This window comes from Tachysurus fulvidraco, chromosome 19, assembly GCF_022655615.1.
Source record: "Tachysurus fulvidraco isolate hzauxx_2018 chromosome 19, HZAU_PFXX_2.0, whole genome shotgun sequence".
In the NCBI taxonomy this organism is placed as follows: Eukaryota; Metazoa; Chordata; class Actinopteri; order Siluriformes; family Bagridae; genus Tachysurus; species Tachysurus fulvidraco.
The window spans coordinates 235,001-251,354 of NC_062536.1; the positions used below are offsets into that span (position 1 = coordinate 235,001).

The window sequence follows — 16,354 nt, forward strand, 5'->3', positions numbered from 1 at the left end:
TTGAGCAGGGACTTTGTTGCTCTCTACGAGCTCACGTTGGGTCTCGGGAAAAAGGACAATGTCGTGCAGCGAGCACAAAAGTGTACGGCGCGTCTGGGGCTCGCTACGGCTTGCAGCGCATGTGGGGCGATATGGCGTGTAAAAACTAGACAAAAAGAGGCTCGGGGCTTGTAAGTCATGTTTACTGAGTTGTGGGAGAACCTTGTGAATGACACTGATGTATTTGTAGCGTTGAGTGTTGTGTGTAATAATTGTAACGGAGCTCCGTTTGTGCTGCGTAAAGCACATGTATACTAGAGACCGACAGTCAGTGCGAGTTGTGGGTGTCCATTTGTGTGTGTCTTTGTTTCTGTTTGTACCTTTGTACCTTTGTCATGATCTGGTCTTCCACACTACAACATTAAATACATACAAATAATAAACTTTTCACTTTTCACAAATTCCTTATTAATCTTCAAAATGAATTGATTTTTTTTTTCAAGAATTCATTTCAAATTTTCACCTTCTAACATTCACATAAAAAAATCACTAGATCTCAGCTCAGAACGAGCTCTTATATGAAACGTCACTTCACATGTTTACTCACAGTTCATGGTAAATCTGTAATCCACCTGAATTGACAGTTCACTGCTTATCAGTTCAGTATAAATAAATGGACAAAAGAGAGAAAAGCACCATTGGGAGAGAGATGACCCTGATGTAGAGCTAAGAGTCCTGGTGCCACCCACTGTACTTTTAGGTAGTTTAGATTAGGGTATGCAGCTAGATTTTCTTTGCTGTCAATTTATTTAGCTCAAAAAAAAAAAACATTACATGAGGCTCTGTTTTTAATTCTGTTCATTTCTTTACACTGTCCATGTTCTCCTACCATTGTGAGTCTAGCTCCCCTGTCCCTTTGTGTCCTGAGTCCTCATGTTCTGTCTGTTATTTCTTGTCATTTGAATCATTAAAGTAATAATCTGTCCATAGCTGCTTTCCCCCTCCTAAATGTTCATGATTTTCACCTCTATATTTTACTTACATTTCTTTCTCTTTGCTGCTGAAACAGAGAAATTTCCCCATTGTGTGACAAATAAAGGTATAATCTTATCTAAATTCACATTATTTTTCAACATTTAATTTTAAAAATGTATTAGTAAAAGATGTAAGTTGTAAGCAACCTTTCTGCTTTCCCCCTCCTAATTTTTTTTTTTTTTTTTTATGATTTCCACCTCTTATATTAATAGATATGACATCAGTATATATAATTTGTGTATTAATAAAGTGTCCACTTTCAGTAAATAATACTAATATAAATTCTATGTAATTGAGCATGGTGATTATTCTGGGGAAGGAACAGATTGATCATTTGTCCTTTACCTGGTCTCTACTCAGGAGCGCTGCTTCTTTAGTGTCTTAACATATAATAGTGAAGTCCTTTGGGGAGATTTTCTTTTTGTTGTTGTTTATTTTTCAATAATCTCAAAAATTATATTCAATAACCAATAAACAAATATAATGCATTTACTGACAGTCACTATAACTCTAATGTATAACATTTTAAATGCTGTCTATGTTCAGTAACATTCTTACTGGGTTTAAGTCTATGTTCTGCTGATCCACAGTCACCTGGTTTGAAGTTCAGGACTTAAGACTTGGAATAATAATTTAAATAAAACACAAGAGATTATTCACATTAGTCATATAAAGACATCATTGCTATAATTTTGTGTAACGATACAGATACAGATGTTGTTGGCCAAATTTCAAAATTGCAACAATACATTTAGTTCTTGACTGATAATCTTTAGAAGTAGAGTACATTTTTCATATACAATTAGGTCCATATATATTTGGACACAGGCACAATTTTAGATTTTTTTTTTTTTTTTGGTATTTTCCAAAACATATCCGAGCTATAGTTGTATATTTATAGTGGGCTGAAAGTCTCTCAGCTTTAAAGTGTCCAAGTGCAGAATGGTGTGTATATAGTGTATAAAGTATATAGTCCAGAGTTAATATTATTATTAAATATGTATTATTAAATATTAAATATTAGATACTACTACTACTACTACTACTACTACTACTACTACTACTAATTATTATTATTATTATTATTATTATTATTATTATTATTATTATTATTTGTAGTAGTAGTAATAATTTAGTAGTTCATTTTTTTATTTATTTACTATTACTGCTAATACTAATAGTACTGATACTACTGCAATTAGACCTTACTTCAATTAATATTCAATTAATATTCACTTTGAATTAAAGAGATTAATTATTAATAATTGAATTAATGAGATATTCCAAGAAATATAAAGAACTATCTGGAGCTAAACTGAATTAAAACAAAACAGAAGCATTATGGATAAGCAATAGTGTTGTTCCACCCCTACACACCCAAACCAAAGAAGAGGTGAAAGTATTAGGCTTAACAATTACAAACAGTAAATGTGCTGAACACAACTGTGGAGAGGAATAATCAGATGTGGCAAAAGTACACACATCCTTTACTCAAGTAGAAGTACAGATACTCATTTTTTAAAAGACTCCAGTAAACGTAGAAGTAGTGACTACACTCTTTTACTCAAGTTAAAGTAAAGAAGTATGGGCTCTGACATGTACTTAAGTAAAAAGTCGCCGTTATTACTACCTGTTTATTGTCATGCTAATAACTGGACGTGATGTTATATATATATATATATATATATATATATATATATATATATATATATATATATATATATATATATATAATATATAATTTTGGATTGTGCTGATGCATATTTGTGTTCATCAGCCACAAGAGTGTTATGAAAGGCAGGCACTGATGTAGGTGATGTAGGGTGGATTCAGCGTTCACATTCTTAGTAAAGGTGTTCAGTGGGGATGAGATCAGAAAACAACCACATATAGCAGGAAAGGTCAGGTGACCCAATACTTTTGGAAATATAATGTATACCAAGTGTATCACCAAGGCCATATCCCAAACTGAAAGAGATTTCAGCTCTGTCCTTCAAAACAACTCAAAATTATTGTGATGTTTTACTAATGACAAAATTAATGTTAATTAAATTAAGCACTTCGTGTTTTTTGGGTTCACACAATTCGCAACGCATTCGCCAGGAATCCTTTTTGACGCCGATTATTTCAAACATCTCCCTCATATATGGCCATGTGTGTTCAGGAATGTCCTCGTTGTTAGTTACTTTAACATCGGTGACTCCCTCTGAATGAACATTAGCCATTCCTTTTGTAGGCGTGCTGCTCATTGTAAGCTCCGCTATCCTTAGTCTATGTCTGATAGCCAGTAAATAATACAGTACACCAGTCACATGGGGAAAAAGCCGCACAATGATAGGATGATAGGCTGGAAACAGCGCTCAATGAGAAGGAATAACACTAAAAGTAACAAGTCCGTTTTGAAAATGTAAGAAGTAAGAAGTACAGATATTTGTGTAAAAATGTAATGAGTAAAAGTAAAAAGTTGTCTGAAAAATAAATAGTGGAGTAAAGTACTAATACCAGAAAAATGTACTTAAGTACAGTAACGAAATATTTTTACTCTGTTACTTCCCACCTCTGTTGTTAAGACACAGTGCACTGGGACACTGGGCTACTGACCCAAAACACATATCTTTTAGAACAGACTTCCAGATTTACTGCCATCAAAAATAAAATCTGTTCCTTCAGTCCCTCCAACTTCATCAGGTTCTGCCAGGTGCGACATGATCTTGCTCTTAACCTTTAAAAGGCAATTAAACATTTAGGAATTAAAAAGTTAAAATGTAAATCAATTCTTCTGCTAAAGGGACATGTTATGATAATAAAATGCCAGAAGCATGACCTACTGCTGATATTATGTGCTGCTTCAACTTATAAATAATTATCACAAAAAGTGCCTTCTTTAAATGACGTCTTGTGAACAAAGCAAGTTTATGGATAAGACAGAAACTGCACACGTCCACATTTATGGTAGTTAAAGTTGCTTGTCCTGGACCTTAGACACACCCCTTTTTGGGATTATTATATGAAAAGTGATAGCTACTGTACAAGAGCTGTGGATGGGAAAAGCAAAAATAGTGTTTATTGCCAAAATACTATACTTTACACTGTATACAAATGTATAATTTGTAAAAATGGTCACCCTAGGAAAGGTGAGGACAGCAGGTTGATCAGGCCTAATGTCATCTTCATGCCTTAAACACCATTCACCTCTGAAGTTACTAGTGTGTATAGCAAATGCTAGTAGTCTACCAGAATTTGGACTTGTGAGGAACATATTCATCATAAATTAATCTTTGTATTGTTTTGAATGTCAGATGTACAGTACAGGGGGACACGGTGGCTTAGTGGTTAGCACGTTCACCTCACACCTCCAGGGTTGGGGGTTCGATTCCCACCTCCGCCTTGTGTGTGTGGAGTTTGCATGTTCTTCCCGTGCCTTCGGGGGTTTCCTCCAGGTACTCCGGTTTCCTCCCCCGGTCCAAAGACATGCATGCTAGGTTGATTAGCATCTCTAAATTGTGTGAGTGAATGAGAGTGTGTGTGTGTGTAGCTGCCCATTGGTATCCATAGACACAGAGAATTTCCGACAGGTGCTTCTTTCTTTATTTCGCTCACGAAGAGCGCCATTAAAGTTTAGAAACTACACAAAGAAACAACATAACAAATAAATACGACTCATATACAAAAAAATACAATAAATAAAGTTCACATTTGCAGAGAAACATAAAATATAAATGATAAAGTGAATGAAGACAATATGAAAGGATTAATTAACAAAAAGAGCTCAATGATTAACATGTACATGCTAACAGGCTCAAATAAACTATAACACGTAACATGTCGACAGCACTTACCTCACCCAGCTTTACCAAAAGGAACCAATATGAAATTAAGCAGAATTTAGTCTCTGCTCACTGGAAATCACATAAATGTATATGGACTGTACAGGAACATGAATCTTCATTCTTTTCTTTTCCCTACTGCATAACCTGACATGCTCAAGAAACATGCTGAAACATGTAACAACCTCAAGAAACATTTAAAGTGACAACCATATACGGTCATTTACTCTGTGTGTGTGTGTGTGTGCCTTGCGATGGGTTGGCACTCCGTCCAGGATGTATCCTGCCTTGATGCCCAATGACACCAGAGAATAAGTTTGGATAAGCGGTAGAAAATGAATGAATATACAGTACAGTCTGTTTTGACTGAGACTACATGTCTTATAAAATTGAGGTTCCCAACCTGGCAGAGGCAACTGAACTAGTAAATGCAGACAACCTTGTAGACTTCACACCGTATTACAGTTTCAATCACAGGGACGTTATACATTGCTATGAAATATTCCTTGGCAGATGTGATTGAATTACATAAAACCTAAAATGTGTGAGAATTTGTGGGTGTGCTCTAAATTCAATACGTTTTGACTTAATTTGGATGTATAACAGTGATGTTTTGGAATAATCTGCTTTTAATACAAGTTGAGCTTAAAAAAAGTTGTCAATTATTGTTGTGCTCATCAACAAATGCTGCTTATGAGCTCACCCAGAATATTCCTTGGATAGACTTTAATAGTCATGTTAAGTGCTGTCTGACTTGACAGCCCCAGGAATAAATAAATCTGTTACTTTAAATATGAATGTTCTGCATACAATAAATTCATTGTTGTATGTTTGTTGATGATAAGAAATATAATAAATCAGAATAAAACCACTTTTTGACCAAGTGTTTATATTCACTCAAGCAATTTGTCTTATGATTTTTAAAATACATGAACAGACACAAACAAAAGATCACTAAAACAATGACCAAAAAAAAACAAAAAAAATCTTAATTTTTCTTAATTAAGATTCTTGAAATTGGAGTTTTTAGGGGTGGTACGTGTAGTAAATGGAATGCTATAGACAAGGTTGTCCAGTAGGGAGTGCTGTTAGGAGAGTTCAGTCTGTTGGCGCCGAGCAAGTGTGGATGTGCCGGTGTTCCGCTCGTTATACCTAAATAAAGGTTCATGTTAATTCAGCTCCCTGTGTCTATGTCTGTGTAATCCAGTTACAAAATGTTAGTTTAATTCTTAAATAGAGGAAAATATCATTTTTATTCGTTATCATTTATTCTTTTAACTTTGAGACCAGTAATATTTCACTGTGATACCTTGTCCCGTGTTATTTTCATTTTAAACCAATCATATAGCAATCTTACACTTTGTCCCGCCTTCTGGCGTTGCTGAATGGTTAGATGAGTTGTCACCAGCGGTGTAGGGTGATACTGCACAGATGGAGCACACGGTTCATTTCAGCGGCAGTTTTAAGAGACACAAAACTGGATTTTATTGATTTTTTTTTTTTTTTTGAGATATTTTTAGATTCGCATTACAAAGTAAAGATAATTCATTTTAATCAATTATTTTGTTGAATTCTTAAATTTTATTTTTCTTTTGATTATATAAATAGTCTTCTGTTGGGTTTAGTTATCAAAGGAGGAAATATTAAACTTGGAAGCAAATGGTATGGGCCGAATGGGCCAATGTTGGGAATATATGTATATTATTCCTTAGTTCTTATGTATGTGGATGCATGTTTTCTTGCATTTCATATTTTCCTTTCACTTAAAAAAATAATAAACTACACTGGTAAAAATGGTGTGTTGGATATACTTAAAATATGTATGCACCATTTTTGCAGCACACTTTTTGCATCACAAGTAAACCCAACTTGGAAGAAAAAAATGCTTAAAATTAACAAGAAAACCGTTGTAATATGTACTTAAATTTTTGGGTACACACAACATTGTTTATTTCAGGTCTTTTATTGTTTTAATACTGATGATTTTGGCATACAGCTCATGAAAACCCAAAATTCCTATCTCAAAAAATTAGCATATCATGAAAAGGTTCTCTAAACGAGCTATTAACCTGATCATCTGAATCAACTAATTAACTCTAAACACCTGCAAAAGATTCCTGAGGCTTTTAAAAACTCCCAGCCTGGTTCATTACTCAACACCGCAATCATGGGTGAGACTGCCGACCTGACTGCTGTCCAGAAGGCCATCATTGACACCCTCAAGCGAGAGGGAAAGACACAGAAAGAAATTTCTGAACGAATAGGCTGTTCCCAGTGTGCTGTATCAAGGCACCTCAGTGGGAAGTCTGTGGGAAGGAAAAAGTGTGGCAAAAAACGCTGCACAACGAGACAGGTGACCGGACCCTGAGGAAGATTGTGGAGAAGGACCGATTCCAGACCTTGGCGGACCTGCGGAAGCAGTGGACTGAGTCTGGAGTAGAAACATCCAGAGCCACCGTGCACAGGCGTCTGCAGGAAATGGGCTACAGAGAAGCAGCACTGGACTGTTGCTCAGTGGTTCAAAGTACCTTTTTCTGATGAAAGCAAATTTTGCATGTCATTCGGAAATCAAGGTGCCAGAGTCTGGAGGAAGACTGGGGAGAAGGACATGCCAAAATGCCTGAAGTCCAGTGTCAAGTACCCACAGTCAGTGATGGTCTGGGGTGCCATGTCAGCTGCTGGTGTTGGTCCACTGAGTTTTATCAAGGGCAGGGTCAATGCAGCTAGCTATCAGGAGATTTTGGAGCACTTCATGCTTCCATCTGCTGAAAAGCTTTATGGAGATGAAGATTTCGTTTTTCAGCATGACCTGGCACCTGCTCACAGTGCCAAAACCACTGGTAAATGTTTTACTGATCATGGTATTACTGTGCTCAATTGGCCTGCCAACTCTCCTGACCTGAACCCCATAGAGAATCTGTGGGATATTGTGAAGAGACGCAAGACCCAACACTCTGGATGAGCTTAAGGCCGCTATCGAAGCATCCTGGGCCTCCATAACACCTCAGCAGTGCCACAGGCTGATTGCCTCCATGCCACGCCGCATTGAAGCAGTCATTTCTGCAAAAGGATTCCCGACCAAGTATTGAGTGCATAACTGAACATTAGTTATTTGAATGTTGACTTTTTTGTATTAAAAACACTTTTCTTTTATTGGTCGGATGAAATATGCTAATTTTTTGAGAATTTTGGGTTTTCATGAGCTGTATGCCAAAATCATCAGTATTAAAACAATAAAAGACCTGAAATATTTCAGTTGGTGTGCAATGAATCTAAAATATATGAAAGTTTAATTTTTATCATTACATTATGGAAAATAAGGAACTTTTATCACAATATGCTAATTTTTTGAGAAGGACCTGTATATGAAACCTATATGCTGCATATATGCACATATATGGCAATATATATGCTGCATATATGCCACATATAGGTTTCATATATGCTGCATATATGCATATATATATTGCATACATGCTGTATATATGCCACATATAGGCAAAAGTGAGGTGCATATTTGCATATACAGGCCTCCTATTGCTTCACATATATCCACATATAAGCCCTATACATACAAGATATGTCTTCTATATAGCTAATGGCAGGATCATTTTGTAGCTCATATCTCATTTTGGCAACTGTGGATCCATACTAATGCTTTTCTTGTGTCTTATTTCCATAATGTTATTTATACTGGCAAGCTCAGATCGACCGCTACAGCGTCGCGTAGTTGATGACGTCATCCGCATCCGTCCAGCGCGCTGTATTTAATTTTGTATTTTTAATTTTTGCCGCCGAAAGATAGTGGCTGGGAGTAAAATGGTGATAAAAGCGTTGGAGAGCCGCTATGTCCTACACAGCAAAAACTGGAGAGTTGAAATTTTGGTGTTAAACATTTCAGAGTTGATTTCAACACCCAAAGAGTAACTTTAACACATTCAGAGTAAAATGGTGTTCGGTGTTGGAGTCATTTCACAGAGTTGATAATCAGTGTTAAACCAACTCCATGGAGATGTAATTGGACTCCGCCCACGCATTTTCAATTGTCGCTAATGAAATCCATGAAGACGCCACCCGCCATTATCCTCGCGTCGGTTTGAAAGGTAAGTTAAATGAACTAATACTCAAACATTTATGATTGGTGCTAATTCAATAACAGCATGTACAATATTACGTGCCGTGGAGCACTGCACATTAAAATATACGTTACGTTATTAAAATATAGAAAAAAGCCAATGCATAAACAAAACCTATAGGCCTATGTACATCGCCATGTTTTACAATGCTCACTCGTTACGATTCAACTAAATCAAGCAATCAAATTATTACAGAGTGGCCACGATTTAATTAAAATGATGGAGCAAATTAATAAAATGAATGAGAATGATCTTTTACAAAGCCTTGTTTATTGCTAGGACTGGCATTTTCAATGTACACTAAGTTAGCTACGGAAGATAGTGTTTCCCGCAGAACTTTGCAGTTCGGGCGGCCCGCCTAAGCTGGGAAACCCTACCGCCTTAACTAGGTCGTCCAAAAAAAAATAATTCCGCTGCATCTCGGAGAATAGCGAGGACGCACTTCACACACCTTCACACGGCCGAAATGAGAGAAAGACGTGGTCCGTCACTGTCTGGAGGATAACTAGCCAGTTAGGTGGTGATTTTGTTGTTTGAGTTCTTCACCTGTTAGCTAGATTGCACGTGCCTGTTTTTAATAATTGTTAAATGTAGTACAGAGTCTGTGGTCTATCTCACAAGAAGCACCAGGCCCCTCCCAACCCTACTGCCTTAACTAACAAATTTTCTGCGGGAAACACCACTGCCTGCTTTCCCTGTTCATCTCACCTACTCTGCACACACGAGTCAGGTGTGTGGCTGTGGCTCAAATAATGTTGAACTCCATTAAGTAGGGGATTTTATTCACTTTAAATAAAGCGATTCTCTTTAATGTAGTTGATGCAGACTCATTCGTAAATTAGTTGCAGCAAAAATGCTGATTACCGATGTAATTTTCCATGAATCTGCTGTATTAGTGATTAAAATCTTACTTATCTAGTTAACGTTAGCTTGTTTACCATAGCTTGTTGCATAGTGCGCGCACCCCCCACCCCCAGTGTTAAATGAAATTTACGCCCATGTATGTGTAAAAAACTTGACACTGGAGGAAAAAAGTACGGTGCAGTTTTCTGTTATGTCTGCAACGTAAATATTGCACATCTGTACATTGTGATATTAATCCGGTTAATGGGAAACGAAATGACGTGCAGCCAACATACTCTCATTTACACCAATTTACAATGTCAAACGTTTTGGGTAAAATGTTGGTCCAGGTCAAATACAACGAACAGCAGAAGTATGTGAAGCTGGATTGCATTGAAGAGAGGTTCGACTTCATGCAATTTCATCTAAAAGTTTTTTTTTCTTCACTATTAAAATAAATAAGGACGACTAAAATAATTTGACTAAAATCCGATAAATTCTTTGTATTGTCCAAGCTGTCATGTTGTTGACTCATTTCTGTACATGCCTTTATCATATAACATTAATGTTTTATAGAAGGGGACACATTGAAAGAAAAAAAAATTATATTATCCATATTTACATTCTGCTTGCATCAGAAAGATATTCGTATTTAGTCGTTTGTTGTGAAAGAAAGGCTGTCAACTAAAAAATAAATTTAAAAAAATATTTTTTTTTTCTTTTCAGTCATTGAGAGATTTTGCCTGCCACCAGATGCAACAGTTACATACAAGGATGCAACAGGAACAGAAGTTGATGCAGAGATATTCAGTGACCTCGTTGGACAAGGCAATGTGGTGCTGACTGTTTTCTCAAATGATGGTGAGTTTTGTTGAATTAGAAAGACGGCTAGTGTTATCAAGCAAATAAATGATAAATCAGACTAAATTTCATATTTCTGATTATTGTGCTGGTCATTACAGTATTTGTAATATTTTAATACTTTGTCATTCTTTAGAATTTTCAGACTCTTTCTCTTCCATGTCTGACAGTTCTGACAATAGTTCAGGTGCATCAACTATAATCTTAGATGAGGTCCCTAACAAGAGACAAAGAAAAGAGGAAACATCTGCACTGTCTGCAATTCTTTATATATTTTGTAGTTGGTCGAAGATGTTTTAAAATCCAAGTCCGGTGGTGAAGCCATATTACAGGAGTATCAAGAAACAGAAACGCTTACAGATGCCACAAGAAGACAAATGGTTAACATCCTGGTGGCTCACATGATTGATATGCATGGGTATTTTTATTTATTTTTTTATACAAATAACTGCATGGCCATTGTGTAAATAAATAACAAATTTGATATCTTCCCTCAGGCAACTCCCTACTAAACCTATCAGAGAACAGTATGCTCATGGCATAGTGGTGCTGTTCCCTTCCCTGAGAGATCCATATTCCAAGAAAGGCTATGTAAGTCATTCTCTGCATGACTGTTTCATGTTGAACTTGCAATGGTATTATATCTGTGACATAGAAATTTGATTCTTTTAAGGAACACTTTTATGATGCTGCAAGCAACACAGGATACATTGCTTGGCGTATGAAAACTGTCCACAGCCAGATTCGACGAGGATCTTTGCCACTAGACAGCCCTCGTGATGTTTCTCCAGGAGGCCCAAAATGCCAAAGGGCTACTAATTTTGAAGGGCAACTTGATGGGGATGCTTGCAGAGAAGCTATGTCTTTGCTCAACCATACCACAGACAAGTCCCTAATATTCCAAAAGATGAGAGAGACCTTTCAGCATCGCCAGAAGCTCGTTAAAGATTCAGGCTCTACTGCTGATATCCTCTCCACCTTCCCAAGATTCCTAGATACAAAAGGGCTGGTATGTTTGGAATAACATGTTTTCAAAGGCATGCAATTTTAGAATATTATTTATAGATTAAAATCTTCTTTCTTAAAGGTGGATCAAGACTTCACTCTCCTGTTTGATGCTGAGACATCATCCAGGCTGCTTCAGAAGTGGGACACGTTCTTCATGCCAAATGTCATTAAAGAGGCCAAGCAAGTTACTTCAACACCAGAGCTGAGTCAGTTGTTGCTATCAGCAGAACGTCCTGAAGGAAGTTATCTCCATGAAACAAGTATGTTGTATTTGATGAACTTGTTTTTATGTATATTTGCAGTTAAAATTACTGTTTTGTTTTGATGACACACATTAAAATGAGCAAAAAACCTATGAGATGGATGTGTTCCAGATTAATTTTAAAAATTAAAAAAGTAAACTATATAAAGTCTTAAAGACTTCATAAACACATCAGGTTTAAAATGCTCTATATTTTAAAGTATTCCATTTTAAGTTTATCATTAATTAATTCATGTGAATTTTGTCTCCAGTCTATGACCAGGAAATGGCATCTCTTCTTTTATTGATACATCTCCTTCCACCACCACCAGGAGGACAAAAGTCTCCAAAAATCAGTGCATGTGATGCTGCTGAAAGACTTGTAATCTTTCATAAGGTATCAACATTTTAATATTGTGTTGTGGGTTGCACAAACATGGAGATTACAATCAAGTCATTAAATGCATTCACATTTTACTAGCCACTGAGTTGTATGAAAAATCACTTTTATAATGTTGTTCTCTCTAACTGTACATTGTGTACTTTAGTCATGCTGCAGTTTGGAGAAGCACCTCAACAGCAAACAGCATCAGCATCCATACCTCCTTGCTGTTGGACGCCAGAAAAGCAAGATTGACAGCTTCTACATCGCCCTGGATAAGCATCTCATCCCATGCCAGGCAAACCGCTCCCTTGGAGCATTTGATGAACTTTTCAAGGCACATTTTGTGTTCAATTTGTCCTATGATTGTGCACTTGTAAACTTTTACACATTCCTGCAAACGACTGTGTACAACATTGATGTAGGGAAAATGAAGGAGTCTCCCAGGGTTAGAGATTTGAGAGCCAGACTGCTTAATCAGACAGTAACCTTAACTTAGTCGGGCAGTATGATATTGAGAGAATGCTGATCTGTTTTATTCGTCAAAAACAGCGCCCAGACAGTCAACAGTTGATTTCGCATTTAAGAGGCGAACATAGTTACTACCCTGGATCTAAGTTCAAATTAATTTGTTCTCAGCAAGGTTGCAGGCATCAGTTCCAAACGTATGCAGGTTTTCGTAAGCACCTTAATAGTGTTCATTGCAATGTTCAGATGATTGCTCAAAGTTCAACTGTTAGATGTTCAAGTGAGCCAGTTGCAAGCTCATCTCAAGTAGATGCTTTGGAGGACCTTATGGATCCCCAGCATCAGTCTCCTTTTTCCAGTGCTATATCAGAGAACAATGATTTAGGGCTTATTAAAAATTCAACTAAAAAATTGTGTGAATCCATAGTGGCCAAAATACAAGCAAGTGGGATTCCAAACAGTTTGGTGTCCTCAATTGTGGGAGATTTAGAGGAGCTAACAGATGAGCTTCACTCACAAACAAAGCATAACATACTCTCTGCTTGACCCCTGCAAAACTGTAATAAATGAATCATTTGAAAAGTTAGAAAACCCATTCATAAATCTAAATTATCCAATATGATATCTAAGATGGCGGCGCGGCAGTAGCACGCAGCGGCCTCTCCGGATTCAATACGGTGCTAATTACGTTTTTAAGTTTTTATTTACGGTTTTGAGCCCGACCATTGCTTCTACATGGATGCCAGAGACAGCGGTGTTCATGTATACAAACATGTATACAAACACCAGGACCTAATAAAGTACAGAAATCGTGTAACAAACAACCTGCACGATGATGTACTGGTTAGGCTTCGTGACCTCGGCTTGCTGCGGAGACCAGGCCTCCAGTCCCCGGTGTCGCCTGATACCAGAGTCCAGGGGAGGGGACGCCGAAAGCGGTTCGCGAGGAAGCGGAAGCGCGGTAAGCGAGCGGGCGTCCGTGCTAGGCTAAAAACAAACCCTAGCCGGCCGGCTCTCCCGTCCATTTTACTATCCAACGTTTGCTCCCTGGACAATAAACTGGACTACATCCGACTCGAACGCTCTACACGGAGAGAGGTTAGAAACTGCTGTGTGTTTGTTTTCACGGAGACGTGGCTCAGCGACAAAGTTCCGGACGCCGCCATTCAGCTGGACGGGCTAACTTCATTTAGAGCCGACAGAAATGCAGCTCTTTGCGGTAAGACTCGTGGTGGTGGTGTGTGTGTTTATATCAACACGGAATGGTGCAAGAACTCTGTGCTTGTTTCTACTTACTGCTCATCGTCAGTAGAGTTTGTGACTGTTAGATGCAGACCATTTTATTTACCACGGGAATTTACTACTGTTTACATTGTCGGAGTTTACATTCCTCCTAGCGCTAATGCTAAAGAGGCGCTAAGTGAGCTATACGGAGCTATTAGCGACCTACAGAATGTTCACCCCGATGGACTTTTTATCATCGCCGGAGAGTCAGTGCTCCCTAAATTCCATCAGCATGTGGACTTTGCTACGAGAGGTGAAAACACGCTGGATCTTGTTTACACAAACATTCCCGGCGCGTACCATGCGGAGCCCCGCCCCCACCTCGGCTACTCAGACCACATCACTGTTATGCTAATTCCTGCATACAGACCACTCGTCAGACGCTCAAAACCGGTTCTGAAGCAGGTGAGAACCTGGCCAGCAGGAGCCACTTCTGCTCTTCAGGACTGCTTTGAGTGCACTGACTGGAATATCTTCAGGGAGGCTGCAACCAACGGCGACTCCGTCAACGTGGAGGAGTACACGTCAGCAGTGACCAGTTACATCGGCAAGTGCATTGATGATGTGACCGTCTCCAAGACCATTACTACACGCCCCAACCAGAAGCCGTGGATGACTGCTAATGTGCGTGCTCTGCTGAGGTCTAGGGACCTAGCCTTCAGAACAGGGGACAGGGTGGCCCTAAGAACAGCAAGGGCCAAACTGTCCCGAGCCATCAGAGAGGCAAAGCGTGCACATGCCCAGGCAATCCACAGCCACTTCCAGGACAGCGGAGACACCCGGCGCATGTGGCAGGGCATACAGGCGATCACAAACTACAAGACAGCTTCACCTGCTTGTGATAGCGACGCCTCCCTCCCAGACGCGTTGAACGAGTTCTACGCTCGGTTCGAGGTACAGAACAACGTTACGCCAAGGAAGACCATCCCTCGTCCCGACGACCAGGTACTCTGTCTATCCACGGCCGACGTGAGGAGATCTCTATGCAGAGTTAACCCACGGAAGGCTGCTGGACCAGACAACATTCCTGGCAGGGTGCTCAGAGAATGTGCGGAACAGCTAGCGGATGTCTTTACGGACATCTTCAACATTTCCCTGAGCAGCGCCGTTGTTCCTACGTGCCTCAAAACTACCACCATCGTTCCTGTCCCAAAGAAGTCTACAGTGTCTTGCCTCAATGACTATCGTCCCGTTGCACTCACACCCATAGTTATGAAGTGCTTCGAGAAGCTCGTCATGAGGCACATCAAGACCCAGCTACCACCCTCACTTGACCCCCTACAGTTCGCGTATCGTCCAAACCGCTCCACAGACGATGCCATTACCACAGCCCTCCACTTAGCCCTCACCCATCTGGACAATAAGGACACTTATGTACGAATGCTGTTCATAGACTTTAGTTCAGCATTCAATACAATCATCCCTCAGCACCTGATTGGGAAGCTGAGCCTGCTGGGACTAAACACCTCCCTCTGCAACTGGATCCTGGACTTCCTGACTGGGAGACCTCAGTCAGTCCGGATCGGGAACAGCATCTCCAGCACCACCACACTGAACACTGGAGCTCCTCAAGGCTGCGTGCTCAGTCCACTGCTGTTCACTCTGCTGACTCACGACTGTGCAGCAATGCACAGATCGAATCATATTATTAAGTTCGCCGATGACACGACCGTGGTGGGTCTCATCAACAAGAATGACGAGTCAGCATACAGGGAGGAGGTGCAACAACTAACTGCCTGGTGTAGAGCCAACAACCTTTCTCTGAATGTGGACAAAACTAAAGAGATGGTTGTGGACTTCAGGAGAGCACAGAGCGACCACTCTCCGCTGAACATCGACGGATCATCTGTAGAGATCGTCAAGAGCACCAAATTTCTGGGTGTTCATCTAGCGGAGAACCTCACCTGGTCACTCAACACCAGCGCCGTCACCAAGAAAGCCCAGCAGCGTCTCTACTTCCTCCGAAGGCTGAGAAAGGCACATCTCCCTCCCCCAACCCTGACCATGTTCTACAGAGGGACCATTGAGAGCATCCTGAGCAGCTGCATCACTGCCTGGTTTGGGAACTGTACGATCTCGGATCGCAAAACCCTGCAGCGGATAGTGAGGACAGCGGAGAAGATCATTGGGGTCTCTCTTCCCTCTATCATGGACACTTACACCACACGCTGCGTCCGCAAAGGCAACAGCATTGTCGATGACCCCACACACCCCTCACACACACTCTTCACCCTCCTGCCGTCTGGAAAAAGGTACCGAAGCATTCGGGCCCTCACGACCAGACTGCGTA

At 39.5% G+C, this 16,354-nt stretch overlaps 1 protein-coding gene across 1 annotated transcript; it reads left to right on the plus strand.

Moving 5' to 3' along the window:
* The first annotated feature begins 10,550 nt into the window (after nt 1-10,550).
* Nucleotides 10,551-13,516, plus strand: LOC113649462. Its single transcript, XM_047804316.1, has 7 exons — nt 10,551-10,681; nt 10,963-11,099; nt 11,179-11,272; nt 11,355-11,690; nt 11,769-11,949; nt 12,203-12,327; nt 12,479-13,516. Exons 1-7 carry the CDS (start codon nt 10,676-10,678, stop codon nt 12,809-12,811), a joined length of 1,212 nt encoding a protein of 403 aa, XP_047660272.1. The 5' UTR covers nt 10,551-10,675; the 3' UTR covers nt 12,812-13,516.
* The last annotated feature ends 2,838 nt before the right edge of the window (nt 13,517-16,354 follow it).